Genomic DNA, 22,891 nt, shown 5'->3' on the forward strand with positions numbered 1-22,891 from the left:
ACCGCTATGAGCCATTCTATAAAATGGGGATTCTCCTTTCATAACTTCACTTCTATTTGTTTTGTAAATTTGCTCAGCACCAAGTGCTCTTTTTTCGAGTACGCTTCTATCTTGACTCATGGGTTTGCATTTCGAGACCGCCAACTTTGGGGATTCAGAGGGGTCAGGTTCATGGTTGAGGCAGTTAGGGGTGCTCAGGTATGATGACTCATCTACATCTTTTGTTTCGATTTTGGACTCAAAAAGCTTTCTTCTGGAGTTCAACTTCTTCGTTTGAAGGTAGTCTGGCACAACTTGTTGTCGAGGAGAATTTGGATGATCCGATTGAGATATCATCCGGTCCAAGATTAAGTGTTGACGCATCTTGCAGCGATAATGTGACAACTGTCACAATTGTCACGAAGCTGAAACACCATATTCCGGTTAAAAAGAAAGAGTACTCGTCGATTACCTTACTTGGGTACTCGTGGGTTCCTTCTACTCGCAATACAATGATAAACTCAGTATTTTTCATTTTATTAATTGCATAAAGGTTTGTACTTTTATGGACGAAGATTTTTTCCTGGTTTATCTCCGGTGTTGTCGGACCGATGCCTATGAGAATCTAGATTGGGTATTTTTGGAAAAGGAGACGTCGAGATCAATCCCGAGGGGGCCAAATAGGGAACCAACAACCAAGATAGTACCTTTAAGGGACTATTTTTTCGCACATGATTGCATCTTTCGTGATCTTCACATAGAGACTCCCTTTTAATGATTTTACTATGTGTGTGCTCCGCATTCTTAACATGGCCCCTTCTCAATTTCATTCAAATAGGTGGGCAACTATTCAAGCTTTTTGAGTTCTCTACAGATTTTTCAAATGGATCCAATGACCGGATTATTCTTACACCATTTTTTATCAAAGCAAGCAGACAAGGCTCGATGGATGTCTCTAATTCAGCATCAAGAGAGACTTTTGTTTAGGCCATTCACCACATCATACAAGAATTTTAAAGTTGGGTTTTTCAAAGTGGTTATTCTTCTCAAATTGGATGATAACTGTCATACCCTAATTTCGTCCGGGGACCTTTGCTCGATGACGTGTGACCATTCTTTGGTCCTCGTGAGGTGCTTGGCATCCATCATTAGGCAATTTGTGAAATTTCAGGACATGCCGGAAAATATAAAAAAATATTGATGCACAATCCGTAACTTTCCGTGACACACCGGAAATCAAATGGAAGCATCGTTGCATAATTAAGTGAGGTTCCGTAACATTCCGTAAGTCAAAAAGGGGATGATTATGTAATCCGCAAGGTTCCGTAACATTACGGAAAGAAAACAAGTATCGTTACGAAATTCGTAAGTTTCCGTAACTTTACGAAAAAAGAATCACCAAAAAACAGCAGAGGGGGGTGTACTTAGTAAAAATGGGGGTGCAAATAGCACCCAGGCCCACTTGGGCCCTCTGGAATATTCCTCCAGAAGGCGGTTGCTTCTGGAGGAAGCAACCCTGCTCGCCTGGGCGAGCTGGGCGGCAACCACCTCCCCTATTTTGCTATAAATAGGGGAGAAAGGCAAGAAGGAAGGGGTCAGCCCCTGAGGCACTTTTCTCTCTTTCGAATTTGCTTGGAAAAATTGTTTCCGTGAAGAAAATCTAAGCCAAGGCGCTTCCGAAACGTTTCCGTAACGTTTTCCGTGAGGAATCTCGCAAAGCTTTCAACCGTTCTTCGACGTTCTTCATTCGTTCTTCATCGTTCTTCGATCTTCAACGGGTAAGTACCTCGAACCAAGCTTTTCGATTCATTCTATGTACCCGTAGTGGTCCACATTGTGTTTCGTGCATTTTTATTCTCGTTTTGTTTACTTTTTATACCCCCCTCTTGACGTGCTTAAGCCATTTTACTTAAGTCATTTCTCGCTTAACTTAAAAATAAAATAAATTTCCACCGAACGTTTGAATTGTATTATCCGTTAACTTCGGTTAAAATAAATTCCGACCGTTCGGTCGTGCCGTAACCACGTTGGAAATCAAAAAAGAGGTAAAAAATAGTATAATAATCAAAAAAACATCTTTTAGTAAAATAAAGCGGGAAATCAATCGGACGTTTTCTCTTTGGGATTTCTCATTCTTAATCGAATTGATTAATAACTAAAGTGAAACTAAGGCCTAAAATCAATTCGCCTAGTCAAGCTCGTCCATAAAAATAGGCTTTTGAAGTTTGTCATTTCATTTTCTCACTAAGTAAAATGGATCATTTTTAAGGTCCAACGCCTTAAAATGATCACCTCTTAGAGTAAAAAAGAATCACTTGATAAAAAAGAACTACGTAGGTCTGAGTTCCTCATTGAGGATACGTAGGAGCAAAAGCCCCGCTTTTGTCGACCACCCCAAGAGATCGTTAATGGTCCAATGCCTTAACGTTTCTCTCCTTTCAAAAAAACAAGAGATCGTTAATGGTCCAAAGCCTTAACGTTTCTCCCCTTTCAAAATCAAAAGACCGTTTAATGGTTCAACACCTTAAATGACCTTCTGTTCAATAAAAACATATTTTGCAAAAAAGACAAAAACAACTTAACCAAACACTTTGTTCCAAAAGAACTACGTAGGTCTGATTTTCTCATCCCAAATTGAGGAATACGTAGGAGCAAAGGGAAACACCCTTGTCGACCACAAAAAGAGAAAATATAAAAAGGGTATAAAGGATATAAGAACATAAAAGGGAACATAAAAATCAAAGTCATGTTTGCACATTCGATTAAAGGCTGCCGTCCCTTGGGACGGGCGTGTGGGGTGCTAATACCTTCCCCGTGCGTAAATACAACTCCCGAACCTTTCACTAAAAAGTTCGTAGATCGCGTCTTTTCCGGTTTTTCCGACGTTTTCCTCAAATAAACGTTGGTGGCGACTCCGCACGTATTCCTTTCGTGGAACACGCATCCCGCGAGTCACGCGTCGCCCTCCCGCCGAAGGGTAGGTTGCGACAATAACCATTTTCATGATGTAAATGTTAAACGTCAAATTTACTGTATTTTCATATGTAATTTAAGACGTTTATTTGATACTTTAGTATATTTTAGGCCTTGTTTTGAATCAATTTCATTATGTTTTCAGTTTTTAATATATTTTAGATAACAATTATGTTTTTAGAAGTTTTTAATATGATTTTGAGATTTTAAAAAAAAAATATAGCAATTTTACAAGGTGACCTCGCTCAAGCAATGTATAGGTCACTCAAGCAATCTCAAATAGAGGAAAAAATGAAATTTTACAGAAGATATCTCGCTTAAGCGAGGAACACGCCAAACAATGCATCTAGAAAATGAATTGATTCAAAACAAAGATAATTATGGAGATATAGCTCGAAGATAAATGAAGAAAATAACTTGGAAGATAATTGCAACAATTAAAATAGATTATATCAGCTAAAGAGATAACTTCTTGTATAGATTATATTATTTTGTAAATTAAAAAGATTATTTATCTATATTAAACACATCTATGATTTTATAAATAGAGAGATATAGGCAGTAGCAAAAAAACACACCTCTACACACCATCCTTCACTTAAAAAAATCCTTTTCTTTTATCTCTTCTTGTATTTCATGAGTGGCTAGTTTCTTTCTTAGTTAGGAGAAGAAAGGATTGAACCCTATTTTGATGTAATTTTCTCACATTAACATATTGTTTGAGTTCATTATTCGCCTTTTATATTTAATGTTTTGTGAGTCTGGGCACCTCAAAGATGATTCCAAGAATTGACGTGCACTTTGGCAAGTCTTGTTGAAACCTAGACTAAATCAAATACTTGATTGAGAGTTTTCTTTAGGGATAGAATAATCTTGATTAAGCCTCACTAATTCACAAATGATAATGTTGATTGCTTGTATTGATTTGCTAAGGGATTGGTTATTAAGGCAAGTGATTTAAGGTCTATCACCTAAGGGATTAGGGATAAAATACATTACTGAATTAGGGATGCACGATATAATGAGATAGAAGTGTGAGGAATTACACCAAATAAGGGGATTTCGAGTACAATCACTACTACAAAAGCAGCTTTCTACATCAGGACTTCTACGACGGTTGTAAAGAACTGTCGTAGAAGGTGAACCGGTGGCATGTTCGTAATTAAGCGCATGAGAACGACGACGTTTGCCATTACCCGTCATAGACATCCAGCTGTTGTGGCATTTCGTAATTAGGTGGGTAAGTTACAAAGACGGTTTTTGGGGAATAACCGTCTTTGTATCGTTAATGGTAGCACGTGGCAACCACCTGAGTGGGCCCACCAGTATACAAAGACGATGGTCTGGTGAGACCGTCTTTGTTTTTAAAGTACTTTCACGTGCCAGCCACGTGATTTGAGGATTCAAAATCCAAAGATGGTCGTATCCAGATACCCGTCTTTGGATTGTTGGTGGTTTCACGTGATTGGAGGCGTTCAATTACAAAGACGGTCCTCTCGAACAACCGTCTTTGTATCGTTAATGGTTTCACGTGGAGGCCACGTGATTGGAGCCGTCAAAGTACAAAGACGGTCTTTGGCCAAAACTCATCTTTGTATGGTTACAGTATAAACACGTAATCATCTTCGTCATTTAGTGACGAAGATGGTCTTGCCCTAGACCCGTCTTCGTATTTAATGCGTCAACATACAAAGGCGGGTTTGTTAGAAGAGCCGTCATTGTATGTTTTGTACAGACACGTGGCGGGCGTCATTCAAAGACGGTCTTTGCTAGGACCCGTCGTTGTATCCCAAATTGTATCACGTTTACGGCACGTGCTTGTTACTTTCTCTTACTTTGGCGCGTCGTATCACTTCTTTGCTCCATTTTTCGACTACTTACCCTTACTTTGGCGCCCTAGCTACACAGAGCTTCTTCTCCGACAAAGAGCTTCATCTCCGACAAACAGCATCTCGTGTCCATTGCCTCTTGTTCCGTTTGCAGCCGCCGTCGACAAAGGTAAGCCTGCATTTAGGTCTTCTTTGTCTATCCCTTCATTTGCATGTGTTATATTCCTTCATTCATTTGACGATTCTGCTTCGTTGTCATCTCAGGCCCTTTGTTGTTGTTGGTTGTCATCATCGTGGTCTATATCGTAGTGTTTAAGGAAGATAAGGTGGTTCCATAAGGTAAGATACATTGTGTGTTTTATGACAAAAACTATGATTTTTGTTTAGGTTCTTATGTAATCTGCAGCTATGGCTTGTAATTTTATTTTTTTGCGTTTCAGTGGGGTTTAAAATCCAAAGACGAGCTTCGGGAACGGCCTGCTGCCATCCTTCATCAGTGGTGTCATCCTATGCCACATTATCAATTTCGTTGAGCATCGTTTGGTCTAAGCTAGTTAGTACACTGAACTTCATGAAACCCCCTATGTTTAATTTGAGCTTTAGATTTGTTGTCTCCATCCTTAGTTGTGTCTGTAATTGAATAAACTCGAGAATAAATTATATATACGGTTCTTGTTAGTAGTATATTTTGTTCTTTCTTTTGGTTCCTTACCAATCAACCCTTCAGGATATGTGGAATCAAAAAGGCTGAAACAAAGAATTTATTCATTTTGATCCCTCCTCTGTTTTGATAATTAATTTTTGTTTTTAAATAATGTTCTTAATTATGTTATCTATACCACTTTCATCTTCACCTTTTTTGTTCCAAATGTTATCTATGCCACTTTTTATGTAATAAAATTGATTGGCTCTGGGAGGCAGAGTGAATGTGAAGTCAAGAAAAAAAATTAAGAACTACAATATAATATTAAATAATTTAAATCAAATGGTTTTAAGATTTAAAATGCACTACATATTATAAAGAATTCTTAGAAGTGTCTTCTCTTTTTGTCTCTTGTTTGATTAGGACCACGACTAATAGGGAAAATGCTCGAGCAAGTTGGAACTTGAAAGCATTTGAAAATTGTTGTTCAATGTAATAGAGGCTATGTTGGTTATTAATAAAACGACAAAAAGTTGATAATTCTAACTCTTTTAATTGAAGCTATGCCAATTATGCTTGGTGTTAGTTAGTGTGTCTTTGTGCAGGGGATGATGACTCTGCCTTGTGATCTTTAAAAAACAAGGAAGCTCTAACACATGTAATCATCAAGATGTTGTCTTTAATGAACGAAATCTCAGTAATGTCCCTTGCCCCCTCTTTCTATAATTCCCAAGGGAAAGGGTTTATTGAACTCAACATCATCTCGAAAGATCTCTAATTTGTCATCTTACCGCCTACAGAAGGGTTTATTCACTTTTTTGTTCCAAATGTTATCTATGCCAGTTTCTCCAGTTATTTATTATTTTAAAATATCAAGAAGGTATTGCTTTTTTCCAATAATATCTTAAAAACAAATGTACTAGTAGAAGTATAACTTTAACTATACAATATAATTAATTATTTATAAAATAAGAAAACTTTAATCATATAAAATTATTTTATTATAGTTAGAATTAATATAGTTAGGTTGATGAATATAGGGGTTTATCATTACCCACCAAAACTTATCAGAATAATGCCCCATTTGAAAACAGGAGTAGCGAACAGTGAAATGGATCAAGTTTCTTCTGTTTTAATAACTTGAAATCTGTGTGTGGTGTTAAAATAACTATGTAACCTCGTGACTCAGATTAAAAAAAGAAGTCTTCCGGATTTTGGATTTTATATATTCAGATAGTCTACAAGTTATGGGGTCCAACTCACTCGGGTGTCTTGTAGCACCAAATTAGATTCCTTTCGGTTCTATTTACCAATTGTGTGTAAAGAAATTTTTGTTCTTTTTTTTTCCTGAGACTTGAGAGAGAGAGAGAGAGTAGGCACAGCAGTACCATATAACTGACTTTTATTATCTTTCCTTCAGTTAGGTTCAGTTCACTTCATCTTTATCAATTGCACAAAGCAGGAGAATTATCTTTTCTTTCTGCAGGTACTTTCTCTCTACAAAATCAATCCAATTCCTCCTTCATTTTCTCAGTACCCTCATTTAATCATTTTTCGTCCTCTCACATACAGCCTGTTTGTCTGCCACACTCTAACACATTCTACCTACTCCCCAAAAGTTCTGCGACTAATTCTCCAACCCCCCAAAGCACCAAACTGATCAAAAGATTTGGTGAACAAAACAAACAAGTTGTACTTGGTAACCATATCCTTTCACTATTTGTCTCTTCCCCTCTAGACTAGCTCTTTTTCTGCACCATGAACTTGTAGTTTAGTTCTGAATATCTTGTATTTCCAAAGGGAATCATGAGCCTTAACTCTCAGAATCTACACTTGTGGTGGAGACTCTTATCCTTCCTTCTTCTACTTCTTCAATTTGTTACATCTCAATTTGTTACACCTCTTAACTCTGATGGGATTCACCTGCTTAAATTCAAATACTCCATCCTCAGCGACCCATTATCAGTCTTAAAGAACTGGAACTACGACGATGTAACACCATGTTCATGGCATGGTGTTGCATGCAGTGAAATTGGAGCCCCTGGTACCCCTGACTTTTTCAGAGTAACTAGCTTGGCCCTTCCCAATAATGGATGTATAAAATTATGAATGATTCATATATTACTAGGATGTTCTTATATGATAGTATTGATATACTGTTATACAATGTACAAGATTTATTTGTTTAATCATAATAAGTGCAAATTATTGTGACTGCTTTACTTAATGGATGTCTTACGATTGAATTTCATTGTGACACACAATATGTTATGCTTAATTTTGGACACCTTGTGGATTTTGCATTAATTTGTTGGATGTTTTGTGCAGTCTGGATGCTGTAAACCTGCAGAAGAATGCCAGTTTAGCTATGTGAATCCAACGACATGGATGAAGCCCACAAATGTGACTAATCAGAGCAATCCAACTGACTCTTGAATTTGATATTGAGTATTGAGGTGATTATTACATAACTCTCCTCATTAACCCGTGCTTAGGACAAGCTATATATAAGACCATATAGGTATACGCAGTTCGCTAAATATCTAAACATAGCAAATAATTACTACATTTATAATAAGTTTCTTTTTGACAATATTTTAGCTTTTTTTCTTGTTATATATTATGTGATCTAATATGAAGTGGAAATTGAACTCCTGGTCCCAGAAAATCCTGTATTTAATCATGATAAATGATGTATTTTCTATGAACAAGCTGTTTTGCTTTATTTTTTTCTAGGTTGATTCTGATATGAAAGCATTGACTTGAATTTGATTTCAAAGTATATTATGTGCTTTAGTATAGTTCATGTGATATTGAAAAATAATAAATTTGGTAGCTTTGTGTTTAATTTTCTTATAATCAGCAGTATGCAACTTGGGTTAAAAAATTAAATTTCAATTTATTGTTGGTTGTAATTGATATGGTTAAGGACACTAGCATAACTCCTATCTTATAACTGTGAATTCAAGTATCCAAAGCTACCTTCCTAAAATAAAGTGCCTCAAATAAAACAACCCCAAATGAGTACACATCTGATTTCTCGGTCAATTGATGCCTCCTGAAATATTCAGGATCCAAGTATCCAAAGCTACCTTTCAAGGGTGTACTAACATGACCTTGATTGCGGATTCGATCTTTTGATAGACACTTTGAACCCATTATCAATAACACCCTTGTAAACCTTTCCAAACCCTCCTACCCCTATCACATTTGACTCATCAAAATTCTTGGTCGCTTGTTTCATCTCTTGTAAGGACAAATAACAGCACAATCCTTGAGCCATGGCTGATATGTTGGCACTACCAACACTCTATAATCAGATGAATATAAGGTCTAATATCTCCAATCCATTACGAAATCTAAATATGGTAGATCCATTTCCTCTCTTTCTCCTTTTTGGCTTAAATTTCCCCCGTCCCTCTCTTCTTTTCATCTGATATGAAGTTGATGTTATGGACCTCATTCCCCTATTATATGTTCATTCTTCCCTACCATGTTCTTTTCCATTAAGTCCAAACATCTGCTTGCACATTCTTATTCTTAAACCTTTTCTCCATTTGTTAAATTTCGTTGTTTGTTTGTTCATTTGGCTTAGGAAAGCTGTGATTGCAAAGGAGGAATTGCAGCTTCTTATCTCATATACAACATTTGTTGTTCTGCCTCCCATCATCGTGCTTTGTATTAGACAACACTGAGCATGGACCGATCTTGGATTACAGCACATCGCATAAGCGAAGCTTATCAACATGGGGTTGAAGAGTTTTTGTCATTTGTCGAAATACATTCAGCAACCACAGATGGCAACTTTTTCTGCCCTTGTGTTAAATGTGTCAACGGGAGGCGTCATTCGTTGGATGACATTAGATCGCATCTTATATGTGATGGCTTTAGCCCGACGCACACAAAGTGGATATGGCATGGTGAGTTGGTTGGTCATACAGCAACATGTCCACCTCATCCGGTTGAGCTACAAAGCGGAGATCTCATGGAAGACATGATACGTGATCTTGGGCAAGAGGGCTTTCGGGAATGTCATGTAGATATTTACGATGCTCTTCAAACAGATGCGCATACGCCATTGTATGTTGGATGCAAAAGCTTTAGTAGGTTATCAGTTGTGCTAGCTTTGGTTAACCTAAAGGCCAGATTCGGGTGGAGTGACAAAAGCTTCACAGAGTTGGTTTTGTTATTGAAAAATATGTTTCCTGAACATAACAGCTTACCGAAGAGTCACTATGAGGCGAAAAAGATATTATGTCCCGTCGGCTTGGAGTACCAAAGAATCCATGCATGTCCGAATGATTGCCTTCTCTACAGAAATGAGTTTCTGGATATGCGATTCTGCCCCACTTGCGGACTTTCACGGTACAAGGCCAATGATGGGGAAGGTACTGAAGGTTCAGCCACCGCTAGTAGTCGTCCAGCAAAGGTTTGTTGGTATTTCCCAATAATACCTAGGTTGAAGCGGTTGTTTGCGAGTGTACAGGATTCTAAATACTTAAGGTGGCATGTAGATGAAAGAAGAATGGATGGTATGATCAGACACCCCGCTGATTGTACACAATGGAAGACATTTGACTCCTTGTATCCATCTTTTGCACAAGAGCCTAGAAACCTAAGGCTTGCGCTTGCCTCAGATGGAATAAATCCCTTTGGTAACTTGACCACCAATCATAGTTCGTGGCCGGTATTATTAATGATTTACAACTTTCCTCCATGGTTGTCCATGAAGAGCAAATATATGTTGCTCTCTATGATGATAGCTGGTCCAAAACAACCCGGAAATGATATTGACGTGTACTTGGCTCCTTTGATAGAAGACTTGACCAAACTGTGGGTTGATGGGGTTGAAGTGTATGATGCAAATGCTAAACAGTCATTCAACTTGAGTGCAATGCTCTTCTGTATGATTAACGATTTTCCCGCTTATGGTAATTTGAGCGGATACAGTGTCAAAGGACACCATGCATGTCCTATTTGTGAAAAAAATACTTGTTACATCCAACTAACCCATGGGAAGAAGACAGTGTATACAAGGCACAGAAGATTTTTAAGCCGAAATCACCCATATCGGCGTTTGAAGAAGGCGTTTAATGGAGATAATGAGGTTGAAATAGCGCCTGAACCATTATCTGCTCATGATGTTTACCAAAGGGTCAGAGACATAGAAACTACCTTTGGTAAGACACAAAAAAAGGACATGTCTGCGAAGAACATTTGGAAAAAAAGGTCAATATTCTTCGATCTCCCATATTGGTGCAATCTAGATGTTCGACATTGTTTGGACGTTATGCATGTGGAGAAAAAATGTGTGTGATAGTTTGATTGGCACCCTCCTTAACATTAAGGGGAAGACAAAGGGTGGTGTAAAATCTCGTCAGGATTTGGTTGAGTTGGGTATACGGGAGCAACTACATCCAGTTTTACGAGGTGCTAGGACATATTTGCCCCCAGCATGTTACACAATGTCCACAGCTGAGAAAAAAAGTTTTTGTCATTGTCTAGCAAATGTCAAAGTTCCTCAAGGATACTCTTCAAATATGAAGAGGCTTGTGTCAATTAAGGAATTGAAATTGATTGGCCTGAAATCCCATGATTGCCACGTACTAATGCAACAAGTTTTACCAGTGGCCATTCGTGGAATCTTGCCTGAAAAAGTTCGTAATACCATCACTCGCTTGTGTTTTTTCTTTAATGTTATCTGCAGCAAGGTTATTGACCCATCGTAGTTGGATATTTTGGAGAATGAAGCTGCCATTATTGTCTGTGAATTGGAGATGTATTTTCCCCCCTCATTCTTTGACATAATGATCCATTTAATTGTTCATCTGGTTCGCGAGGTTAGGTTGTGTGGCCCAGTTTATTTGCGATGGATGTATCCGGTTGAAAGGTTTATGAAGGTGCTGAAAGGATACACAAAGAACCAATATCGTCCAGAAGCAAGCATAGTTGAAAGATATGTTGCTGAAGAAGCAATAGATTTTTCATCAAATTATATAACTAACGCACAACCAGTCGGTGTTCCTCAAAATCGGCATCAACCCTCGAGTCAAGGTAGGGGAACTCGAGGATTTGATGTTGTCACCATGAATTTGCAAAGGCTATCCCAAGCGCATCTATATGTGTTAAACAACACAGCAGAGGTGATGTCGTACATACATTCTCACAAAAACCAATTGTCAGCTAAAAACCCAAGAATAAACAAGATGAGGTTGTTGCAAGAACATAATAGAACTTATGTCAACTGGTTCAGGCAGGGCATTTTTGCCGATGCCATAGCTTCCAAAACCCTCCGACTATTAGCCCTTGGCCCAAATCTGAATGTGCCCACCTGGCAGGGATATGATATCAATGGCTATGCTTTCTACACAAAGTCACATGATGCAAGAAGTACCATGCAGAACAGCGGGGTTAGTGTTGAGGATGAGGCAGCTCACTTTAGTAGTGTTTCTGATAACAATCCCATTAACGCGTCAATGCCGTACTACGGAGTCATTGAAGATATATGGGAGCTGGATTACAGTCAATTTAGAGTTCTTGTGTTTAGTTGTCGATGGGTTCATGCGAATACAGGGGTATGCAAAGACAAAATGGGCTTTACTTTAGTTGACCTAAAAAAAGGTGGTTACAATGATGAGCCATTTATAATGGCAGTGCAGGCCAGACAAGTTTTTTATGTTGAAGATCCGTCTGACCCTACTTGGTCCGTGGTTATACAAGGCAGAAAATTTGATATGACTGACTATAGTCATTATGCACCGTTTGATGTGACTGATATGCCACCTGTCAATGACCAAATACCTGTGATTGAGGCCACCGACGAAGATGATGTTGAACATGCAATGAGACATAACCATCACGAAGGGCTATGGGAAAATAACGACACCTAACTGCCTATCATTTATGTGGTAATGTCGACCTGCATAACTGCGTAATTTACTGAGAGTACAATAGTATGAGCAGTTACCAATAATGGCAATGAAATTTTTTGTGTCAATAGCTGTTTTCCTTGTTTCTCTGTTCATAGTTGTAATGTCAACATTATGTTTGTTTTTAAAATGTCGTTTTTAATAGTGTGTGTTGTAGTCTGAAATTTCACAGATGACATTCCATGTTCCTAATTGATGGGTTTTTCTGGAACAGGACCATTATAGCAAGTGAGGGATCATCACCAGGAAACAACTCTCATTGTAAGTTTGCATGCTTGACATACCTTAGTTGTGTTTGCATCTCCTTAGGAATACTATTTTCTTATGAATGATGACCATGCTTTTGTGTTTTCATTCTGTGAATTTAACAGCTATTTGGTCTATTCATAATTTGTTTGATTAGTTTAACTATTTTAGTTATTTGATTATGATATAAACATGTCTAGGAAACGAATTTGGTAAATGAAGTTATCTAGTTAGTAGGACGAATTTTCACTATACTAACTGGTAGTATAAATTATGTTTATAAATTAGTATAAATTGTTACATGTCTATCACATATAAATAAAATGTCTGATGTGTAAGAGTGAGACACATTTAACATGTCTTAGAACTAAAAAAATGATAAATGACCAAAGCCTAACAAAAATTTAATTAGTCAAAATTTAATTTATTAAAAATGATAGTTTAAGAGTGAGACACATATAACATGTCCTCTAATTAGTCAAAATTTAATTTATTAAAAATGAAAGATTTTTTTAGTTTGACATTATTCAATTTATCCAAATATATTTTGTTTCAAAAAGAAAACAAAAATAACTCAATATTTCTGTCAAAAAGAACATAATACTATAATAGTCTGGACGACTGAGTTTTCCTGTATGGCAACTATAAAATAATCAATAGTCTGGATGACCTTCTAATTATAGTATGCCTTGCCCTTTGCTGCCTAAAGGCTCCTTCAAGCCCCCTGCTTGAAAGCCTTCTCTTTGAGCCTCCCAAGCTAGGACTAGCCATTTTCATTTTTCAAGAGTTAGTAATTTTTTTGGTTTTCTTATATTTTTTTCTTTAGGCTTTGTTGGGCTTATAGCTTGAAGCTTTGAATTGAAGTTGTGTTGTGTTGTGAGTGAGTTTGTTTAGTGAGGGGTGAAAGGGTTCTTATATAACCAGCTTTTCTTCCAATACCTTGAGCTGTTCTAGAATTTGTAACCTCTCTTCCTCAAAGTTCGCCAATGATTCCTCTAAATATATATTGGCAGATCAAAGAATTAATGACAACAACTGCACCTTTTACTTCTTCCTCCCAAAATACAGGTCCAGCGAAAACAATTAGTAATAAGTGTTATTTTTGTAAACCTCAAATCGCAATTCAAAGCCAATAACCAGTGCCCAAGGAGAATAGAGAACAGAACAAATCATGTGTATAATAAGTTCACAAATTTAAAACGATAACTTAAAAAAATGAAAATTGAGATGGGTTTTGTGTTAGGGAGCAGGGGTAGGATTTTTATTACTGTTAGGGAGCAGGAGCAGGGATCAACCTATTATTGGCCTTGGTGGTGTTGTCCCTCACCTGAGAAGTGCTTGCCAGCCAAATGCTCTTCCCAGTCATTGGTGAGACTCTTTCATTATGGCAGAATACTCCTCCTTTGTCATCTCCTCAGGCTTTCTCATCCAAATAGGCTTGTGCTTGTTCACCAAGGAGCATTCATGTGACACTTCCTTAATCTTCTTTTTCTTTTTTTCTTCCTTCTCCTTCTCTTCATCAACATCCTCCACCTAAGTAGATTAAAAAATTAGATATTGAAGTAAAATTGTAATTAAAAAAATACCAAAAAATAAAAAAGTAACATTTTAAATGACTTGTTTAGATGTTATTCCTTATGGTTCGAGTAATAATAACGATAACAATTCAGCCTGAATTGTTTCATATTGATTTTCTTTTTTGCATAAAACAAAGAGGGGAATGAGCAACAATTTGAAGGTTGTACATTCAGGAACTTAAGAATTCAAAATAGCTAGTAATAAGAGGGATTTGTTTTTAGGATTTTCTGAGCACCAAGAGCGGCTACGCAAGAAGTTTGCACTTGAGGAGGGAAGGATATTTGCAGCTAATGAACAACTTTGTTAACTATTTGTCCTTCAGACTTTCCTGTTTCTTTTTGTTAATATGTAAATGACAATAGTATAAGGCTATGGCGTAAAAACATGGTCTATATTTACTTCTAAGATTGTTAGGGGTCAAAAAGACCATGTCCATAAGCCATAGCCTTATACTATTTATATTTACATATTAGCAAAAGAATTAGTCAAATCTGAAGGACAAATAGTTAAGAAAGTTGTTCATTAGCTGCAAATATCCTTCCCTCCTCAAGTGCAAGCTTCTTGCGTAGCCGCTCTTGGTGCTCAGAAAATCCCAAAAACAAATCCCTCTTATTACTAGTTATTTTGAATTCTTTAGTTCCTGAATGTACAACCTTCAAATTGTTGCTCGTTCCCCTCTTTGTTTTCTGCAAAAAAGAAAATCAATATGAAACAATTCAGGCTGAATTGTTATCGTTATTATTACTCGAACCATAAGGAATAACATCTAAACAAGTCATTTAAAATGTTACTTTTTTATTTTTTGGTATTTTTTTAATTACAATTTTACTTCAATATCTAATTTTTTAATCTACTTAGGTCGTTTTTTAATATAAATATGAATTTAAAGGTGATATACTTATAATATAAATTACTTGCTAATCACAAATTACGATATTAATAAATTTATAATAAGTTATAATTTATTATTGGACAACAGTATAAATTTAGTGTATAGTCTTTTTTTTTCCTATAATTATTTATTAAACATATATATTATTGACATAATACTTAAAGTGGATTCTTGAACTTCAATTTTTTGCTGATCAGCCTTTTAGGTTTGATCACAAAACCACATGGACCAAAGAGTTCATTTAATTCAGAAATAATACACGTAGTCAACCAGTAGTGTAGCGGGAAAATAATGGAATCTGATCCCCCACCGTTGCTTGTTTCTGACCATTTTCTTTCAAATCAAGCTCATTCACTACCATCTCTTGTTGACATCATCATCTTTTCTCTTACCTCATATTCATGAACCTTCTTTCTATATACTTGAAGCTCCTTTTCTAGCTCTAGCTTCTCTTTCTCCCTCTTCATCATGAGCCCATTCAAGAGTTTCAAAGCCTCCTGATCATACTCAGATTATTCTTCCATCATTCTTTGATACTGCAAGGCTTCCATCTGCATTGCTGCTTTCTCTTCAGGAAGCCTATTTATCATTGCCATTGTTTGATTGGCTGCTATAGCATATGCACTTCTGTCTTCTTCAAGTTCTGCATATAGAGTACTTAAGGCTTTCCTTTCAGATTTCAATGTTGATTTTAAGTTATCAATTGTTACCTCACCACCTTCTATATCACTTATCACAGTTCCATCCAATGACTCTTCTGTTCCTGATTCTTTTTTTATTTATTACTTTTTCATTGACCTTGCAAAGCACAAGTCCAGTGTTGTAGTTATTTAAGCATGAATTCCTTCCCCTTTCTTTCTTTTCACATTCGGAGGCATTATCGAAGTGTGTAGGTGCTAGGTTCTATGCTTTTTGTTCCTTCCATTTTGAAGAGGAAAAATAATATAGAAAAAAATAAGGGTATTTAAGTCTGTTTAAATAAACTTTCCTCTCCCTTTCTTTTCACATTTGGACGAATTATTAGTGTGTGAGCCCATGCTTTTTGTTCCTTCTTTCTCTTTTTCTAAGTGCTCCAAACAAAGAAAAGAATAAATAATTTGGTGTTTTTCATCCTTTCCATTTTTTTTTCTAAACTAACTGTAAGAGGACCTTGGTAGGGGAAATTTTTTTCGTTTTCTGGAAATCAAAGGTTAGAAAACTTAATTTTTCATGTTAGGTATCAATTTTTAAAAAATAATTATTGGGAAAGGATATTTTTTAACAATATTTTTTTAATTAGTTTTCCATGAAAACTATTCAATGGAAAAAAGGTAAAAATCTTATTTTCACAAGTAATTTTTCTTTTAATACAGTGAAAATATCTTCTTACTCTTTATTAAATTATTTAATGTATCTTTATTAAATTATTTAATGTAGTAAAAATATCATATAACTCTTTGGTTGGTTATTGGAATCTTAAATAAATTTCTTAGAAAATATAATTGTTAAAATTCATAATTTTCAAAAATCATGATTATTGGGAAAAAAAAAATCTCTCTCCTATCAATCGTGTTTAAGCATTGAAAAATGTCAACCAAAATTTTGGTATAATTGCTATAACCTTATTTTGAATCAGCTAACAATGTAAAAATGCCAATCAATCAAATAACAATGTCAAAATTATTTACAGTGTTTGTTCATCAATCAATTATTCTTATCGAATAAGCTTGGTTATAGAGTTGCCATAACCTTAAAGTGTCAGCAGTCAAAACAAGCAACATTTTTATACTCTACATTGGGTTGTACAGGGAGAGGCATTCTTGTAAGCTTTTCTGCTTGTGTCTGTCTTTGCCAGCAAATGCTTTTCCTCATGGGATTGGGGCCATGCCGTGTGTGTTTGTTTAAGTTTTGTGATCATACCAATGCTCACATCACTGCCCATAAGCTTAGGCTGGTTGAATCTTTGTGGTAGGACCTTCAAAATTGCAAGCAATCAAATATATGGTATCATAATTGATGCCACAAATGAGTTGTTATAATAAGTCTACAACTTCTGCTTCCCTTTAGAATTGCAAGCAATCAAATATATGGTATCATCAACTTTAGTATTCGCCATGTGAACGTGGGGACCATGTTAGTACCACTCGTGATTATCCACAACATGAACCTTTCACAAAATATTGACATCCAAAACAAAAAGAAACACATGACAGAAAAAAGTTCATTTAGCAGTTAATATAGGACCAAGCCTGTGAGAGTACAAAGTTAAGATTCCCTGTTACCTATAACAGATCAACAAGTACAGAAGCGAGAATCCCACTGGACAGTGCATTATTTCATTCACTACTGATATCAGTTTTCATTCTAAAATCTAAGTCACCTGAAAGTATTTCCCTTGATCCAAAGTTCAGAAGAAAGCCCTGCTTCCATAAAACACACGGGAGTTAGTGCTCTTTGGTGTCTGTATCTTCTGTTCAGAGCTAGAGTTTCCTGAACTAGTTGGTACACTTTCAAAGTCCATAGGAAGCTTCATTTTCACCAATGACTCGGTGAATTGTTGCATGCTTTTCATGTACATGTCTACAAAATCCATAGAAATCTTCAATAAATTTTTCATTTATTGATTTCTTAATCTGTGCACTTAATATAATAGTTAGCAGGAGAAAAGATAAAAAGGAATGAAAGATAGAAAAGAAACAATTTTCGATATTCTTCACTTGCACACACATTATTTATCTCATTGTTCATTCACCTAGCTATTCGAATTTAACTTCACCATCCTTGAACACCAACAAAAAACACACTTGTCATGATAACAAATCCAGTTTATTGGGGTGCTTGATTCCCCATTCTGTTGACTTTGAGCTTCCACCATGGAAACCCATTTAGGCCAACTACAAGGAATAAAGTTCATAACAGAATTAACAGCATATGCCCAGAAGATCAGACAGTAAAAACAAATCAAAGAAAACTGAATCCAAGTCTGATTTAATAAATTGATATCTGATGACGAATTAAAATTATTGCAATTTAGAGAATGGATTACTGAAGGAGATGTTAACCAGAACCTTCATATAACTAATACTATGAGAACAATGTGTATAAGATGCAGAAGAGAAATTTGGATTGTAAAGGGTTGTAAGTTGTAAGAACCTTGCATACATGGCACAAAGTCATGGAAAAAGAGGTGAAAGTGGGGAATTGGTTAAGAATAAGGAGAAAAGGGGAAAAAATGAAGGAGGAGAGGCAGGAAACAATTGACTAAGCTAGAGAAATTTTGGGAGGAGTGGTATATTTGGTGAGTCTGCAGAATTTCAGTTGTTATTTCTTTCCTTGTGTTTCCATTATTTGATTCCCTCGACAGAGGGCTACTTCTGTTTGTATTGTAGAGGAATCATGTAGTTCCTAATTTTGATTAAAACTTTGATGCTAGCATGTCCATGTTTATATTCACTTAGGCTTGTTGACTTTGACAATGAAAATGAGATTCAAATGATGATCTGCTCAGATCTGCTCTGGTGTTTGGCTGTTAGTGGCCTTTTCTTTCATGTGTGTGTTTATATTCACTTTTCTTTCGACTGCTTGCGAAATAAGGTAACCAAATGCTGTTAGTCATACTTCATATGATTAGAAACACAGGTAGAGTTTAATCAATGCGAATACCAAATATGAAATAAAATATAGTACACCATTAGGCATTGTATCTTCAGGACCATATTTGTATTCTACCCTCTTTGAGAAACATGCTTTTCAATTTCAGAATAGGTTTCATTTTAGTCTCCGAATGCAACAATGTGTGTGTTTTTGTTTATGTGTATCATATATAAGTGTTGCATAACCACTGAATGCATAGACAAACAATGCTAAGAATTTCTGTGTAGTAATCGTTACTTGGTGACTACTTAAGATTGTATTTTATTTCAGCAGGGTCATTCGAATGACGACACCCCCTCCATCTCCCACACAGTTCGAGATTCCTTCTGATGGGACGTCTAGGAAAACTAGACAAGCCACTCGGCTAAGAAGGTTGACAGCAAGAACATTGGAGCAAGCAAGGGCAACAGTCAGTGTGAATCCAGCAACTGGTAGAGGATCCGGACCTCACAAGGATCAGTTTCACAGTTACCTTGGAGTTGTGGCACGAGACAAGATTCCAATTGTTCACGCTAGCTGGAATGATGTACCTGAAACACTGAAGAACATGATATGGGATGACATATTGGTAAGTCCCTCATGCTGGTCATTTAATATTTGTTACACACATTCATGTTTATGCTTTTTTGTTTCACGCACATGTTTTGTAGGCAAAATTCGACATCCCCGAGGGTGATAGTGCCAAAAAGAAGGTGATGTCAATTGTGGCAACGCGTTGGAGGCAATTTAAGTCGGCGTTGACAACTAAATATGTGTATGGTAACACTGACGGCCAAGCAAAAGATGATCCTTTGGTTAAATATGGCATTAATGAAAAAGATTGGGCCGAGTTTGCAAAAATGAGGCAAACCCCTACCTGGCAGGTTATTTCCAGTTTTAATGTTTTGAGTATGTTACAAACTGTTAATGCTTTTCCTTGGAATACATGTTTTGCATCATCATTGACAAATGCTTATTTTTTTATTTCAAGGGGATACGAAAAAAGGCACAAGAAATTCAAAAGTACAATGACTCTCTGCACCTGTTGTCTAGGGGAGGCTATGAGCTGCTAGAAAAAAAAAATTAATAGCTGAAAAAAGGAAGATACGAGAAGAACAAGCAGCATTTACCGAGGACCCTTCATTGTACCTCCCACCATCACCAATTTCTAGACACGAGAAATGGAAGAGTGCACGCACAAAACAATATGGCCAGATGACATCTCAAGCCGCCAAAGAAATTGCTGACAAAATTGTAAGCAACTCTTATCATTAATTGTTACTGACAAACAAATCAAAGTTTTCAATGACAACTTCCTTTATGCCTTGATCTTGTTTTGTGTTATATGAATAGGACTCTTTGGAAGAGCAAAGCAGGCAGGGCAGCATTGTGCCTTCGGGACGTGACGATATTTTGAACATGGCTATTGGAAGACCGGAGCATCCTGGTCGTGTACGTGGGGCTGGGACAGGGGTTACAATTACGCAGTACTTTGGTCCATCATCGCGTCGGTCTACCACTTCATCAAACATCACTGTAGAACAGTTGGCTGATATAATTGGTAACCTAAAAGAAGAATGGCAAAGACAGGCTGAACAAGAAAACATTAAAAGAGAGGAGGTGTGGATGAGGAGGGTAGAAGAGGAAAAACAGCGCAATATGGACACATTTAAAGGACAAATACAAGAAGCTATCAAGTTGGAGTTGTCACAAATTGCATCACAACATTCAGCCCCACTTCAGCCAAATGATATACAAGTATTAGCAGCAAGGGTAAGCACGAAGGGAAGTTGTGCAGCAGCAGAGACAAATTCATTAGCTAAAAAACCCTTTGAGTTGAATGGTGACAACGTCGGGCTGCATGTAACCATTGAGAACTCCAACAAATTAGTGGCAGTGGGCAAACGGTGCGACAATTTTGGCACCATCCACAACATGCCCTATGCTGATGATGTTGTTCGCGTGAGTGTGGCGGAAGTTATTTTCGGTGATGCGGAGGTTCCAATCCCTACATCAGAAATAAAGTTTGTCAAAGAAGCTTTAGGTAGTTTTGTTCCATGGCCAACACATTTGGTCAAACCCATCTTGCCTGAGGTACGTAATAACATGTTTAATGGATAGTAACATTAATTCCTATAATTTAAAATGGTTACTTACGTAAGTCTTCTTTAAATGTTTTGTACTCCTGTAGGAAGCAGAGAAGGATGTGAGCTCACCATTGAAGACTGTTGAGGAGGAAAAGGCAGCTGAGGTTATTGATCCATTGGGAGAGTTGGTAAAGAACTTGTTCGACATTTACCAAAGGCCTGTTGAGGTGTCATGGGATGGTGCTAAATTTGGGATCAATAATGTCAAAGATGGCTTCTTCATCACACACGTTGATGTGAGCGAGATAATATTAGGAGACAAGTGTTTAAACATCTCCATTCTACAGCTATGGCTTATGTAAGTGTATACCCATATTAGCTCAAACATTTGTACACTGTACAACTGAGTTAGCTAGTTTAAATAACCTATTAACAACTTTTATGACACCATGAATTTTACATAGGTTTATTCATGATTGGAGTGTGAGCATTGGTTATGGAGCATTGTATGGGTTCCTTGAACCTCAGTGTATCCACAATGCAAGCAGTAGACGTCAAGAGTGTGAAAATTACATTGGAAGGTGGTTGAAGGAAGCAGGAAAACAAATTTACATAGCACCTTATTTAAACCAGTAAGTTGAGCAAATAATGTTGGTCAAGTACGGTAATGTTTAACATATTGACTTAATGAAGTATCTTTACCTGTTCAGGGCCCATTGGCAGCTCCTTGTATTGTGCCCAGGCGACAATGTAGTGGTTTGGTTTTTTTCTTTGAAGAAGAAGCCGGATGCTGCCATCAAGGGTGCAGTAAACAGGTTAGTGTTGCCTCTACCGTGCCTCAATGACATTTTGCACTCCTACAGCAAACCACCAATGATCGTAATGCTTTGTTTCTATTTTGAAAATAGTGCAATGAAATCAGTCACCAAAACTGCAGAGGGAAAGCCACCTCAGCATGGGCCTCAGTGGATTGAAGCAAAGGTACATGTTTATTTAAATTCCAAATGCCATATGGATGTCATTTCTGTTTGCGTTGACTGAATTCACAACGTAATGTGTGTGCGTATGTCATGTAGAGTCATGTTCAAACAGGAAATTATGAGTGTGGATACTATGTTATGCAATGGATATGGTGCATCGTAAGTGGTGGATTGAAGGATGACTGGATTCACGTATGTTTCTGATTATTGATAACTTGTTAATGTAATTAGACGTCATTAGTTTTTACCTGATGCTATGTGATTTACTAAATTCATATATACATGTGCAGTGGTTTTCTAATCGATCACCGCTAACAGAAGAGACCATGACCACACTCCGGCATAAATGGGCGGCATATTTTATCCAAATGAAGAAATGCGAACCAAGAAAAAATTTGATAACTTAGGAACAGTTTTCGTTTCCGCCATAATTTTATTTGTCTGCTGAGAACAGTACATTGTTTAGATAACTTGAGTTGTATATTGAATTTAATTTTCTCTCAGCTTGAACAATTTCCTATCCAGCCCTTCAATGTGGGTGTGTTCCTTGAACAGTACATTGTTTCAGTTAATGCTTGAGTTGTATACTGAAATTAATTTTCTCTCTACTTTTTGTTTCACTTAACATTTGATAACTAACTTTTTTGCTTGTACTTAATTGTCTATCATAATGTTGTCGTGTCATTAACTTTTACTGCTACAATTGCTGACTTTAAACCCAGCTAGGTAACTTCTGCTCAGGGTGGTGGTGACAAGGACTACAAGGAGGTACCCCCACCTCCTTTGTTTAAACCTGCAGGTGAGCTGAAATTACCATTAGGGTGGTGGTGACTTTGTTGTTCCTCTAAATTACCATATTTAAGTCCATGATCTATTGGGTTTGTTTGTTGTTGTTGCTACAGGGAGACACATCAACCAAGCTGTGACCTTCAACAGATCTTATTACAAGGTAATCAGTTCAATGAAAAAATGGTTGAGTCACTAGGGATCCTTAATTAAGCTCTGTGTCTTAATTTAATGACTTTAAAATCAACAGACATTATATATCATGCATGTATCCTTCTAAGAAGCATTTTTATTCCTTAGGATTTTCATCTTCTTATATAGTTATACAACCACCTTTATTGAACTCAACATCATGAT

General features: G+C 36.7%; 2 protein-coding genes across 3 annotated transcripts; both read left to right on the top strand.

The window, feature by feature from the left end:
- The first annotated feature begins 6,778 nt into the window (after positions 1-6,778).
- LOC114391181 lies at positions 6,779-22,368 on the top strand. 2 transcript variants are annotated; one of them, XM_028352210.1, is made up of 13 exons: positions 6,779-7,488; positions 7,753-7,880; positions 12,568-12,614; positions 18,976-19,270; positions 19,353-19,565; positions 19,673-19,935; positions 20,035-20,775; positions 20,873-21,126; positions 21,233-21,400; positions 21,479-21,583; positions 21,677-21,749; positions 21,845-21,940; positions 22,039-22,368. In XM_028352210.1, the coding sequence occupies exons 6-13, from the start codon at positions 19,897-19,899 to the stop codon at positions 22,153-22,155; spliced, it is 1,593 nt and encodes a 530-aa protein (XP_028208011.1). In that variant the 5' UTR covers positions 6,779-7,488; positions 7,753-7,880; positions 12,568-12,614; positions 18,976-19,270; positions 19,353-19,565; positions 19,673-19,896; the 3' UTR covers positions 22,156-22,368. The 2 variants fall into 2 exon arrangements, with proteins under 2 accessions (XP_028208011.1, XP_028208003.1); XM_028352202.1 differs by lacking the exon at positions 6,779-7,488 and having other exon boundaries at positions 7,629-7,880.
- LOC114373431 lies at positions 9,122-11,153 on the top strand. The gene is made up of 2 exons (XM_028330892.1): positions 9,122-10,653; positions 10,745-11,153. The coding sequence occupies exons 1-2, from the start codon at positions 9,122-9,124 to the stop codon at positions 11,151-11,153; spliced, it is 1,941 nt and encodes a 646-aa protein (XP_028186693.1).
- Positions 22,369-22,891: the final 523 nt, after the last annotated feature.

Source organism: Glycine soja, chromosome 2 (assembly GCF_004193775.1).
Source record: "Glycine soja cultivar W05 chromosome 2, ASM419377v2, whole genome shotgun sequence".
Lineage (NCBI taxonomy): Eukaryota > Viridiplantae > Streptophyta > Magnoliopsida > Fabales > Fabaceae > Glycine > Glycine soja.

Bases quoted from the DNA above. Each gene is read 5' to 3' on its own strand.
- LOC114391181 (XM_028352210.1), top strand. From the start codon at position 19,897: ATGACATCTCAAGCCGCCAAAGAAATTGCTGACAAAATT. The intron at 19,936-20,034 runs GTAAGCAACTCT...TTATATGAATAG, and splicing joins AAGAAATTGCTGACAAAATT to GACTCTTTGGAAGAGCAAAG. The intron at 21,401-21,478 runs GTAAGTTGAGCA...TTACCTGTTCAG, and splicing joins ATAGCACCTTATTTAAACCA to GGCCCATTGGCAGCTCCTTG.
- LOC114373431 (XM_028330892.1), top strand. From the start codon at position 9,122: ATGGACCGATCTTGGATTACAGCACATCGCATAAGCGAAGCTTATCAA. The intron at 10,654-10,744 runs GTCAATATTCTT...TGTGTGTGATAG, and splicing joins AAGAACATTTGGAAAAAAAG to TTTGATTGGCACCCTCCTTA.